The sequence below is a fragment of the Schistocerca piceifrons genome, chromosome 1, assembly GCF_021461385.2.
Source record: "Schistocerca piceifrons isolate TAMUIC-IGC-003096 chromosome 1, iqSchPice1.1, whole genome shotgun sequence".
Taxonomy (NCBI): Eukaryota; Metazoa; Arthropoda; class Insecta; order Orthoptera; family Acrididae; genus Schistocerca; species Schistocerca piceifrons.
The window spans coordinates 856,389,878-856,403,006 of record NC_060138.1 but is presented as its reverse complement, the minus strand read 5'-3'; the positions used below and the strand labels follow the sequence as shown (position 1 = coordinate 856,403,006).

General features: G+C 41.2%; 1 protein-coding gene across 1 annotated transcript in view; it reads left to right on the top strand.

The window, feature by feature from the left end:
- LOC124715757 (beta-glucuronidase-like) overlaps window positions 1-11,754 on the top strand; it is a 152,268-nt gene extending 140,514 nt beyond the window's left edge. The window contains exons 12-13 of the mRNA XM_047243120.1: window positions 4,734-4,872; window positions 11,108-11,754. Coding sequence (XP_047099076.1) covers window positions 4,734-4,872; window positions 11,108-11,307 — 339 coding nt within the window. The 3' untranslated portion in view covers window positions 11,308-11,754. The remainder of the gene's footprint in view (window positions 1-4,733; window positions 4,873-11,107) is intronic.
- The last annotated feature ends 1,375 nt before the right edge of the window (window positions 11,755-13,129 follow it).

Here is a 13,129-nt window from a genome sequence, read left to right as displayed (position 1 = left end):
TCTACATAGTCGCTACTCCCACTTAGACATTTGTCGTTGCGTTATATCAACTTTTCAGTACCCTCGTCACAGCAGGCAGCCGCCTGCGCTTTCCGCCAATTCTCTACGCTCGTCTACAGCACGTTGTCTTCATAGCCAGCGGTTCATATGAGCAGAGACGGAACTCAGGACGAGCCAGTTACGGGATGTGCTGTGGGAAATCAAACACTTTCCATCGAAAGCGCTACAGGAGCATCTTAATTGCCCCTGCAGTGTGCGGCCGAGAACTGTCAGGAAGAACGAAATGTGTGACCACGGTTATGTTATGTGGGCTGCACGACATCAGGGGAAATCTCTTATCAGACTCTCTCTCGTACTTGGTGCGATAGATTATTTTCCAGGCATCACTGTACGCTCAGAACTGAAAAGAGCGACTTGCCGCGATCGACGTGCGTACCAGACACACAACCCATCTGTTGAAAACTTTATCGGATCTTCACAGCGGTTTCCATTTCGCGACCGATCGGAACTTATTTTCCGAATAGCACCGAAGTCTTCACGCATCAAACGAGCAGGGAAAGTTCTTTGCAATTAGGCGCGTGTCATAATATGCAATGCCATTAAATTTTTGTCGGAAGAGGCAAACAAGGAAGCAAAATATCATTGAAAATTGTACTTGAGAAGATTGCGGGAACCGTTAGCTATTCCAGTCACTAAGTAACGATAACGAGTAGGATGAAAATAACGGTAGCTTACAAGATATGCGAGATATAAAGGTGTCAAACTGCACATTCCCTACCCCAGTTTAGTTTGGTCGTTCACAACCGGAGTCGCCGCTGCATCCCCCCCCCCCCCCCCCCCCCGGTCCATCTCCTAGCACATCACCTTTGCAGCTATGGGGCAAGTTCTTTTGTGCATGTCAAACTATTAAGCAAAGCCGTGCTGAACTAGGAGTATGGAGAGCCGTCGTCACCGCTTCTGTAAACGAACGCCTCGCAGTTGTGTTAAAAACTTTATTGTTCGACAGATTTAGAGATTTGCCTGACGTAAAAATGTTGTCTTCACTGCATCGCCTGGCGAAAGGCGCAACCCCGAAACACCAGAGGGTAAACCTGAAAATGAAAAATAACCCCGAAAGCATCATAGACAAAAGACTATGTTTACAGCTCGTAGTCATCTTCAATTTCCATATGATGTGCTGAGGTCGAAACTAGTCAAATTAAAAAAAAAAAAAAAGCTTTTTATTTTTTTACTTAGCTCCAAGGTATTCACTGAAATACTACGCTGCTGCTGACATTAAGAAAGCTGCTTGGATTTCAAAATGTTTTGTCGTAGTTAAGTTTTTTTCAGAGCAGAGATACACCTTGTCATTAATTATACCGCTTGATAGACACACAATAAAATTTGTAGTGAATGGCTATCAGACGTTTCTCGGCTATGCCTAATCATCCATCACACGTAATATTACTCACTGGAAACGCTATACATAAAACTGGTACATTCCCAAAATAATTCCGAAGTACTTCGGAGCCACAACAACATAAACATTTTATACACTATGACACTATTACAACACTGTTCTTTTGTAACAAAGCCGTATATTTAGACTATACTGCAGAAGTCATTTCATTTTAAGCAAATAGCCTTACGGAAAAGAAATAATGAAAAATGGGATACATCCACGTGTCAACACAATTACACTTCACTTTTACTTATATACAAACATACATCACAGAAGATCATAATGTTTATGATTACTATGGAGCATTGCAGATCAGCTGTGGCAGCATGTTGGAGTATAAAATAATATTCTAGATGTTTTGGTAAATTCGGAGTAATTAAGCGATTAGCTTCTTATGCAGAACTGAAATTATGTTCTTCTAACAGTTACCGATTGTTGTCATTACTTGGTGCGGTGTAAATACTTGTGCAACAAAGTACAATAATTTACACGAGCAGACTCGTTTAGTTTTCAACTTAATATTCAGTGTATTATACATTTATACGAACGGAACGACAGATATAAATTTACACGTTTTTTCTGTCACTTCAAATTGTACACTAACGTCATTCATAACAACAATGGTAATACTCGTGGTTCATTTTCTACAATTTACTATTTAGTTACAAACCGAAAGTGAGTTCCTTAAACTCACTGAATTATTTTAATCATTAATTGGCACAGTGTCAAGCCAATCCCTACCCCGTAAAGAATGTAAAGTAGACGTATCACTGTACGTTGCCAGTGATGCAAGGTACCTCCACTCAGATCTGTCTCCATCGCGTTGGACCTCTTCCTCAGACCAGTGAGCTATTATAGATGCCCATCTCAGTATTCTGTTCCATCTAGTTTATTAGGACAGCTGATGGACAAAGGTACTACAGTTTCCCAACCACAGGCTGTACTGCACTGCCCAGAAACGTTTTTTTCACGCGGCGCGTTAAGAATGACTTCTTCGACTTTATTCACGTCTTGTGCAGATTTAAATTAACACTTTTTCCTGTCTCTTCAGTTGTATATTAACGTCATTCGTAACGACAATGGTAATACTCATGGTTCATTTTCTATAATTTACTACTTAGTTACAAACCAAAAAGGAGTTCATTAAACTCACTGACTTAATTTAATCATTCATTCAGTTCCGTGGATCCCATCGAGAAGGTGAACTTTCGGCGATGTTGAATAAGTCACGTCGGTTAGGAATGAAAAAAATCAAAGACATGGGCGTGTTATAAATTAAAGAAAGACACTGTATTAACAGTGGACTATAATGATACTGCTTAATGCCGTTCATTCATATACCAGATAAATTCAACTAAGTAAATTAGAAATAAAGCTGCTACTTCGAAAGCAGCTGCTGCTTCCTCAGTTATATTAATTAGCTGATGTCTTAGCTTGATATTTACTTGATTACATTGCTATTTTTCAAAGAAAATAGTTAACTGCATAGTGGATACAGAGTCCCGTTAAAAACATGTTACTACATACATACGTATCTGTCGTGACTGTTCTATCGGACACGTCCAACACCACACATACGTAGGGTGTTCCACAATTTATGTTATACGCTTCTAGAAGTTGTAGAGGGGACATAGATTAGTTTTACATGGGAACACATGTCCGGAAGAGTCATCCAACGAAGCTACAGAAGGTCAAAGCTATAGACGCCGGCGTCTCTAAATGTACGTATATGCAAGATGATACTGTGATGATGTTACAAACTTTAAAGGACAAAGGACGCGGACAAATATATCGATTTGAGGTAAGTGTCCCTGGTCCGGAAACGAAGGAGTCGAAAATTACGAGCGAAAATCATGCCCCTGTAGACGTCGATGTAGTTGATGCAGCACTGCTCCTTTTGGGACCCCACATATTAAGTTACCCTCACACCAGGGTCAGGTTCACGCCCATATCAAAGTCGGTCAGTGCGCACCTTTCCAATAGAAAGCGTGAGAAAGAATACTAAACTAAATATACTATTTACGTGCAAACAAAACTATAATTACGACTGTAGCTGTCATCTTACAGTGTCTCTTGGTGATTGGAATTGGAGAACCTGATGTCAGTCTTCTGATTTTCAAAGGGATTTCGTGCGAGCGCTCTTGTGTCATTCACTTTCTCTAAAAAGTAAATGCGCAGAAGAGAAACCATCGAACTTACCTCAAATTGCCTCTACAATACAGATGTATTACAAGATGATCACTAGAGCCAGGCTGAAAACAGTTATAGTTTACAGAATAGCACTGACCATGGATTGCAGAAACATAGAAAGTTTTGTGCAGTCGCTGGACTACGAAAACATTTTTTTTTAGACGGACTTTCTCTTTATGTCTCAGGCTGGCGATATGTGCTTGCGTGCAGTGCAGTTGCGCATTTCTTCTGTTAATCGTGGGTTACATGATGTATGAATGAATGCACGAGAGAGTAGACCTGAAAGTAGTACACTTGTTGAGGTCACGGACTTAAATTTTTGGATGAGGGACCTTTAAATCGCCATCGAACCATCCAGATCTGAAGTTTTTCATACGAGCAGCCGTATCCTTAAACGGACCACAACCATTTCCTTTCCCACCCGAGCCAATGTTGCGTCTCTAGTAACTCCAACAAAATGTTAATTCCTCCTCTTTTTTTTCGTTTTTCTAAAGAGCTGTCACCCTGTCTCAGAATCACGATGCGATTACTTATTTCCACCAGTAAAATCCCCATTCCAGACAACCGCAGAAAAAGTGTTGTTTCTCGATTTCTCCAGTTACTCAAAACTATTTCCTAACACCTTCCAGCTTTAGCTGACAGTGTGCATCTTATCACGACAGAAGCCTTCATCTGGTGAAGTTGCAGAGGCTGTATTTATTCTCGTTTCCTTCCGTCTATAGTCATCTTTGTTCTTCTGAATATCATCTGCCGTTATTGATATTCAGTTATTATTATTATTATTATTATTATTATTATTATTATTATTATTATTATCAAATTACGTAAGCAGAGAACTAAATCGTTAACTCCAAAATATTATTGTATTTATTACCATAGTTACTTTTCATTCTTGGTTTTTAAAAAATGAACAAATAAATTTTAAATCACGCAAACAGATTTTACTATAAGGAAAACAACTACGTCTCTACAATAGTCTCACAGTATTCCGTCATTATTTCCGCCAGCATCCTAATTATTGTACACAGATACAAGATTCGCAATACACATGCCTTCACGTTTCTTCTCTTGAAGTATTAACTGGTAATTTTCGTTTTTACAGGAACCTGAATACATATGGTCTGAAGAATACCAAGAAGTGCTGTTCTCGGAACATTTCAAAGCATTCGACATCCTCAGAGAAAAGGGTTATTTCATCGGAGAAATGATATGGAATTTTGCAGATTTCAAAACTGCACAAAGTAAGTTATCTATCTAAAGCCTAAATCATAACTAACACCCATGAACCTAAATCATAAACAGCAGAACAGTAGTCAAGTTTCTAATTTTGTTTTTGACATCTTAACAAAAAAAATGGTTCAAATGGCTCTGAGCACTATGGGACTCAACTGCTGAGGTCATTAGTCCCCTAGAACTTAGAACTAGTTAAACCTAACTAACCTAAGGACATCACAAACATCCATGCCCGAGGCAGGATTCGAACCTGCGACCGTAGCGGTCTTGCGGTTTCAGACTGCAGCGCCTTTAACCGCACGGCCACTTCGGCCGGCTGACATCTTAACAAAAGTGGCATTAATTTGCGCCCATACTATTTCTTCATTTACAAAGCTTCATGATTTTTTTTATTCTGCATGTGTCATATTTTATCCGAAGACTTCTCTAGAAAATGACTCGTAAAATTGCTTTAATGGATCATAACATATAATGAGACAGAAGACTTCGTGGCTAGTTTAAATCTTGTAACTTTTTCTTGTGCATAGTCATTACATCTTGTCGACTCCAACTTTTCGACTCAGACGTTGAAGTTTCTTCTCCGGACTGATCTGGCTGTACTCCGACGAATTGCCGTTTACGGCATAGAGCAAAAAAATTACTCGGTTCGTTATTCCACCTGAGTGCGCCGTGCTCCCGCAGACAACTGCAGAAACGAAATTACGTAGCCTTTTATTCCGAAACACCTGGAAAGTTAAGCATTACAGTCACTGATTACTTTTAATAATCGTGATAGTCAAACTTACCATATTTGTGTGCGGTTCCCCCACCAGGGCCTATAGATTCCAGTTTTAAGTGGTGATTGATGAGTCTAAGTTGTGGACGGACACAAGAGCGTCCCAGGTAATGAAAAATCAGTTAATTGACAAAAGTAGTTTAAGCCGTCTACGAACTTCCCAAGTTGAGCCGAATTCAATTCGTGGGATTTTAATCCTGCATCGGATGCAGTGGATTACGCATTCTTTTAAATACCCCCAAATTATCACGTAAATTTGACAACGCTGCTCCATGTAGGCTAATCATACTTAGATGGTAACTCGTGTTGCGTGCATACTACAATAATTTATATACAGAGTATATCATAAGTAGCAGCAAAAACTGACACTGGAGAATTTATACGATAGCAGAAGTAAAAACATTCCAGTAAACATGTGTCTGCAAACGAATCTTTTGGGAAATAATTGCGAGTGTGTGCTTATGAGCCGCTGGCCGGAGTGGCCAAGCGGTTAAAGGCGCTACAGTCTGGAACCGCACGACTGCCACGGTCGTAGGTTCGAATCCTGCCTCGGGCATGGATGTGTGTGATGTCCTTAGGTTTAAGTAGTTCTAAGTTCTAGGGGACTGATGACCTTAGAAGTTAAGTCCCATAGTGCTCAGAGCCATTTGAACCATTTTTTGCTTATGAGCTGCCACTGACCTCAGTACCGATACTGTCTTAGAAATATAAACGTATTTCAAATGTATAGTTTTCGATGTAATTGGACTCAAATTTGACCCAATACCTACCTCAACAAGTAGTACGATACTGCTTTAGAATGTCACAATTTACTCTACACTTTTACCTGTTAAAGGTGGGTGTTCCACGGGTATTTCCACGTGTCTTCACATGCTCTCACATATGGAGACAATACTGCTCCTGTCTCTGCAGTGGATTACAAATTCTTTTAAATACCCCCAAATTATCACGTAAATTTGCCAACACTGTACGATTGCTGCTCCATTTCCTCAACCGTATCAACTGGAGTGCCGTACACTTCTCTTTTGATACAGTACTAGAGAGAAGAATGCAGATGATTGATGCCTTGTGCTCCTCGAGGCCAGGAAACAGACGTTGCCTGCCTCGGATCATTAGAAAAATATCATGTATGTATTACAATCCCCCACGTTGTGCAAGATAAGGTACGCCATGGGTCAGATTTGAGCCCAGTTAGATGGGGACTTGAATGCAAAGTTTACATCTCAGATACATTCGTACTCAAAATGTTCAAATGTGTGTGAAATCTTATGGGACTTATGGGACGCAAGGTCATCAGTCCCTAAGCTTACACACTACTTAACCTAAATTATCCTAAGGACAAACACACACACCCATACCCGAGGGAGGACTCGAACCTCCGCCGGGATCAGCCGCACAGTCCATGACTGCAGCGCCTAAGACCGCTCGGCTAATCCCGCGCGGCTACATTTGTACTACGTAGGTCTATTTTTCATACTGAAGTAAGCGACAGCTCGTAACAACACATTACAAATGGCTTGTTAGCATATTTACTGGGACGTTTTTTGCTTCCGTCATCGTATACTTTCGCACTGTCAGTTCGGCTATTAATTGTGATCCACACTGTAGATATAACAATGGAATCCTTACTGCAAAGTCGTAAATAAACAAATAATCTTGTTGCAAATATTTTCATCTGATGCTAGTTCAGCGATGGGAGTGTCAGTTTCAACTGGTTATGTCACCAGCAATCGAGCCCAGTTCCACTACGTGAAAATCGTCTACGCTGCCATTAAGCCATGGATGGGGCTTACGAGTAATTATATTAGCAGAGAAACTCGGGGTTATCCGGGTATTTATTTACAGCTGTGTTAGAGACTTCGTACGCTTGTAATTTATTTTTTACTTCTAAAGCTTCTTTGTATACAACGTTTGAAGTAGTCTGACAGAAAACATGAACGAAGAGCTGGTTTGCTTCACTAACATGAGAGAGGGAGCAACGTAGAGCTGGCTGTGCTAAAAGCAACTGACGCTAGGGTCCACGCCCGCAACGCGCAGTGTGTAGCTTTGTGCTTTGCTCATGGTCAACCCCGTTCCCCTGTGCCAATTCCTGTAAGAATTTCCGCTTCTATGATGTTACATGGGAGAGAAGTAACTTCAAGCCTCTGTGAATGAAGGGTTGTTTTGAGGGGGCGAGATGATGCATAATGCTATCGATCAGAGTTACGTCGCGCCTCGCTTTCGGAAAGTGTTTCCAAAGATCACGATTTTAAAACCTATGTAAAATTGTGAGTGAGATTTAATGCAGGGAAATAACTCCTTATAAACTCTACGCAAATGATCACAAAATCTTCCTCCGGCACGTTGCCTTCCTAGCTGGAGAATTCAGTTTCACATGGGAGAAAGGTATATGTGCTACTTTATCGACGAATGATCATCATTATTATTTTGTATTTTGGTGCCCTAAGACCGACTGTATTTGCAAACTAAATGTTGAGGATTGGATTCAGTCTGATTATGCATATAACTAACTTTTCTCGTTATCTATTCATTTTTCAGCATATGTAGGTCTATATCATTATCAGTGAGTCATGTTTTATGGAACAATTACTCAACGAAAATTAGGCCTGTAGACGTATGTATTCTAATTCCTACCTTAGTTTCTCGAAGGTTAGATTTTGTAGGACATTAATATAGCTTGCCATTTGAAACAAAATGATGTTTAAACAGTGGAAAGTCCAGAAAGTAGTAACACAATATGGAAAGAATAGACTGCTACCTACCACGTATAGGAGGCGCTGAGTCGCAGACAGGCAAAGCAATACGATGTTTTTGTGAATTTAATTGACGAGTTAGCAAAATAACACTGAGTGTGCGTGCGCCCACAAATATTGAGTCACTGTATAGTGTAACGGAACAGTACAGAGGTGATCCTGCGCAGAACACGCAAAGCTGCAACACAATCCCCTCACGTAAAACCAACTCTCTGAAATTCTTTCATACGTGGGTTTAGCTAGTTTCATAATTTTGTAAGTAGGGTTCATAAAAATTAAGCATTATTGAAAAACATTATTAAAATAGACTATATACATTAAAAATACTTCACACGCCAAATTAATTGTATTACTGTAGTAAGTGAGTTAAGAAACTTCCTGGCAGATTAAAACTGTGTGCCCGACCGAGACTCGAACTCGGGACCTTTGCCTTTCGCGGGCACCTGCCCGCGAAAGGCAAAGGTCCCGAGTTCGAGTCTCGGTCGGGCACACAGTTTTAATCTGCCAGGAAGTTTCATATCAGCGCAACTCCGCTGCAGAGTGAAAATCTCATTCTGGAAGTGAGTTAAGACTTGTATAAACTTTCTAAAAATATTGAAAGTAAAACAAAATGTATTTTGCTTATGACCTTCACCTTGGCGGGGACCTATCTCGCCACTCCGTCAGTGTGGTCTTGTAGCGTAGTGTAACCCTTTGCAATATACGGGGCGAACCAGAAATGCACCGACGAACTTTCACGGGTTGTTCGGGAATGCTCAGTAGGTTTTTGATATAGCGAACCCACTATCTTCGGCACCTGGTTCCAGAGTTATTGCATTTAGTTTGTTTTCTTGTCGCTATTATCTCTGTATCCGCAGTGCACTGATAACAGTGAACAACACTGCAACTGTCGATGGTATGCGCCGTGTGTCTTGTTTCCAATTGCACACAATATCTGCTGTCGACAACAGTAATGACCTCTCCACCAACCTCAAGTTTGCGTTAAATACTGCTCATCTGAACTGCTGAACATAATCTGTGCCGGAAAAATTTGTGCATTGGTTACGTGCTGCGCTGTACACTAGCAGAACAGACTAAACACGCTGTGATAAAAGTGTAAGTTTTCTTCAATCAGTAGTCAACAGCGCAGAAAGTTTCACAAAATTCATAACACAAAGCTGTGTTTGGTCCTTCTATTGTACTGCCGGTTTCAGTTACAAACCATCATCTGATACGGAACTCTTAACAATATCACGTTACATGTTACCAAAATAGAAACAGTCATTGAAAAAAGCCGCCCTGGGTAGCCGCGCGGTCTAGGGCGCCTTGCCATGTTTCGCGCGGCTCCCCCCCCGTAATAGGTTCGAGTCCTCCCTCTGGCATGGGTGTGTGTGTTGTCCTTAGCGTAAGTTAATTTAAATTAGAGTAAGTAGTGTGTAAGCCTAGGGACCGATGACCTCAGCTGTTTGGTCGCATAGGAACTTACCACAAATTTCCATTGACAAAAATAGGTCAGTCAGGTTCTACATCTACATATATACTCCGCTAGCCACCAAGCAGTGTGTAGCGGAGGGCACAATTCGCGCCAAAGTCATATTCCCCCCTCTGTTCCACTCGCGGATCACGCGAGGGAAAAACGACTGAACGCCTCAGTACGAGCTCTTATTTCCTTTATCTTTGGAATGGTGATCATTGAGTGATTTGAAAGTTGATGGTAATAATATATGCTCTACATCCTCGGTGAAGATCGGATTTCGGAGTTCAGTGAGCAGGCCCTTTTGTTTAGCGCGACGTCTGTCTGCAAGAATGTCCCACTTCAAACTTTCTGTGAGATTTGTAACGCTCTCGCGATGGCTAAATGTACCAGTCACTAATCTTGCCGCTCTTCTTTGGACCTTCTGTAATGTTATTTTTCAACTGAACATGACTGACGTATTCTTATCAATGTGTGTCATTAGCTGCATTCCTAAATTTCCACTATCGTAGTTCGTAATGTGTTTTTGTTACAGTTGCGTACCAGTTGATGGTTTGCAACTGAAACAGGTGGCACAATAAAAGTGTACGTGTTTCATATGAGGGTTGCGGCATTTCTCTGTGTTGTACGTGTTGGCCACGTTATTGCGTATTACAGGCTTCTACGTTGCTGTGAAGGTATTTTTACAGAAACAAGTGATTGTGGTGACAATTCAAATAAATCATAATTACATTATGACTCTGTAACGAGCTGCTGGAAATCGTGGGTCCCTTATACCAATATACTCAGAAGACATCCCTAAACAAAAAATAGTTCAAATGGCTCTGACCACAATGGGATTTAACATCTGAGGTCATCAGTCCCCTAGAACTTAGAGCTACTTAAACCTAACTAACCTAAGGGCATGACACACATCCATGCCCGAGGCAGGATTCGAACCTGCGACCGTAGCGGCCGCGCGGTTCCGGACTGAAGCGTCAAGAACCGCTCGACCACACCGGTCCCTAAACAAAATCTGGAAGTTTTTCAGTGGAGTTAAGGTTCATCCTGTATATGGAGGTTTCTTTCGATTGTAAGTTTTTGGAATTGTATGTGACAGGATTTCTGCATTCTTAAATGTGCAGCAGTTTCTGTTTGGCTTGTGTTCACTTGCCGACTACATAATAATCAACAATTACCATCCAATCAAAATTGCATGCAGATGTAGAAAACTAAAATCCAGCTCGTTTATTGCGTTTTTCATCAAGATATTTCTTTCGCAGCGTACACGAGGGTCGGCGGTAACAAGAAGGGTATCTTCACTCGGGCGCGCCAGCCCAAGTCGGCAGCGCATCTGGTGCGCAAGCGCTACTGGTCGCTGGCGGAGCGACTCGACGGAGCACAGCCACCCGCGGACACCCGCCGTTACGTCATCGATGCTCCCCCGAAAGACTCTGCCAATGCAGTGCGCCGCGAGCTGTGAGCTGAGTGCAGCCACAGACAGCCGACAGCCGTCCCTTGTTCCGTCCAGAAGCAATACGGTCAACTCTGCAAACACGCCGTCCGCAAGGTGGTGAGACCGGAGCAGTGTCCTCAGTTAACTGGCCGCTATGTATCACATGCTGCAGACTGCTGCCTTGCTGTGGAAACCTGTACTTTCAAGTGATATTAACTTTCAGAAGCCAGTATCTGCTGTCCCTTCACGGACAAACAATGCTGTGGACTTCGTCATGATAGTTCTACAGAAAGAATTGTGACTTTTTTCTAAAATTATAAACCACTCTAGTCGACACTCATTCCCAAGAACAATTGACAATCAAAATCCCATCGACTTATCCCACTGTCAGTGAAAGAAGAAGAAGAAGAAGAAGAAGAAGAAGAAGAAGAAGAATTACTTCATAGATTTTCACATGTGACCTGTGTTCATTGACAATAGCAGTCTTTTTTTTTTTTTTTTGCTTTTTTCTTTAACTGCTGCATCATTCACAAGCCATGTAGTTCCCTGCTGCAACTATTTCACATTTACAGTTCTAACAGGGAATCAATTCAGCTGACGTGCTTGTCAGAATGTTCCCTGACTCTGTCTCTAAAAATATTGTTGGGCTATATGGAACGTTAATGTAGATTTAACCACAGTGGGAAAATCATCGATATTTTTATGTCTCGCAGAAATGAGACATGGATAACTTGTATGTTACCGTAACTACAGAATTTGTTTTCATTTTTTTACTATCACGTCACTGTCTAAGGATGCCCAGTTAGGCCCAAAGAATAGAGATATTCACCTGTTAGGTGAAACTCTTTAGCATCTAGTTGGCAATTGATGAAGATATTGTACCAAAAGTGTGTAAGCTAGGAAAAGAAATACTGCTGAATACTTGAGCAGAGCTGGAATACATGATCTGAAATGTGTGGATTGTGATATATGGGAGTTTTGCTCATATGTTGGAAGACAGCATCAGTATCTGACCATCAACAAGAAGATATGCTTATACGAGGTGCGACAATAAAGTAATGAGACTGATGTGAAAAAAAATGTTGCTTACCGTTTTAGTCAAGTTTAGTGTTGTCTCCTTCAAAGTAGTTCCCCTCTGATTGCACACACTTTTTCCAGCGCTTCTGCCACTGATGGTAACATTTCTGGAACTCATGTTCTGTAATATCCTCCAAGACCCTCGTCACAGATTTTTGGACATCTTGTGTTGTTTGGAAATGGTGTCCCTTGACTGCCGTTTTGACTCTTGGAAATAGAAAAAAGTGGCACAGAGCGATATCTGGTGAATAAGGTGGCTGTGGTAGTACCGAAATTTGTTTTGAGGTTAAAAATTGCTGTATTGACAGAGCAGTGTGGGATGGCACATTATCGTGACACAGAATCCAATTATTAGCAATGCTGGTACGGACATGAAGAATTCTTTTACGAAGTCTTTCTAAAAGTTCTTTGTAGTAATATTGGTTAACTGTTTATCCAGGAGGCACCCACTCTTTATGAACAATTCTCTTGGAATCAAAGAAGCACACAAGCATGCATTTCACTTTTGCCTTTGACATGCGAGCTTTTTTTGGTCTAGGTGATCCCTTTGAGCCACACTGCGAACTTCGGCGTTTTGTCTCTGGATCTTACTGAAAAAACCAACTTTCATCACCAGTGATAACACGGCTCAAAATTCTGGATTGATTTCTGTTTGCTCTAACAGCCCAGCTGCCACATTTTTCCATGTTTCTCACCGCTGTGGTGTGAGATTTTTGGGGACCATTTTTGCACAAATCTTTCTCATACCAAGATCTTCAGTTATTATTAGACA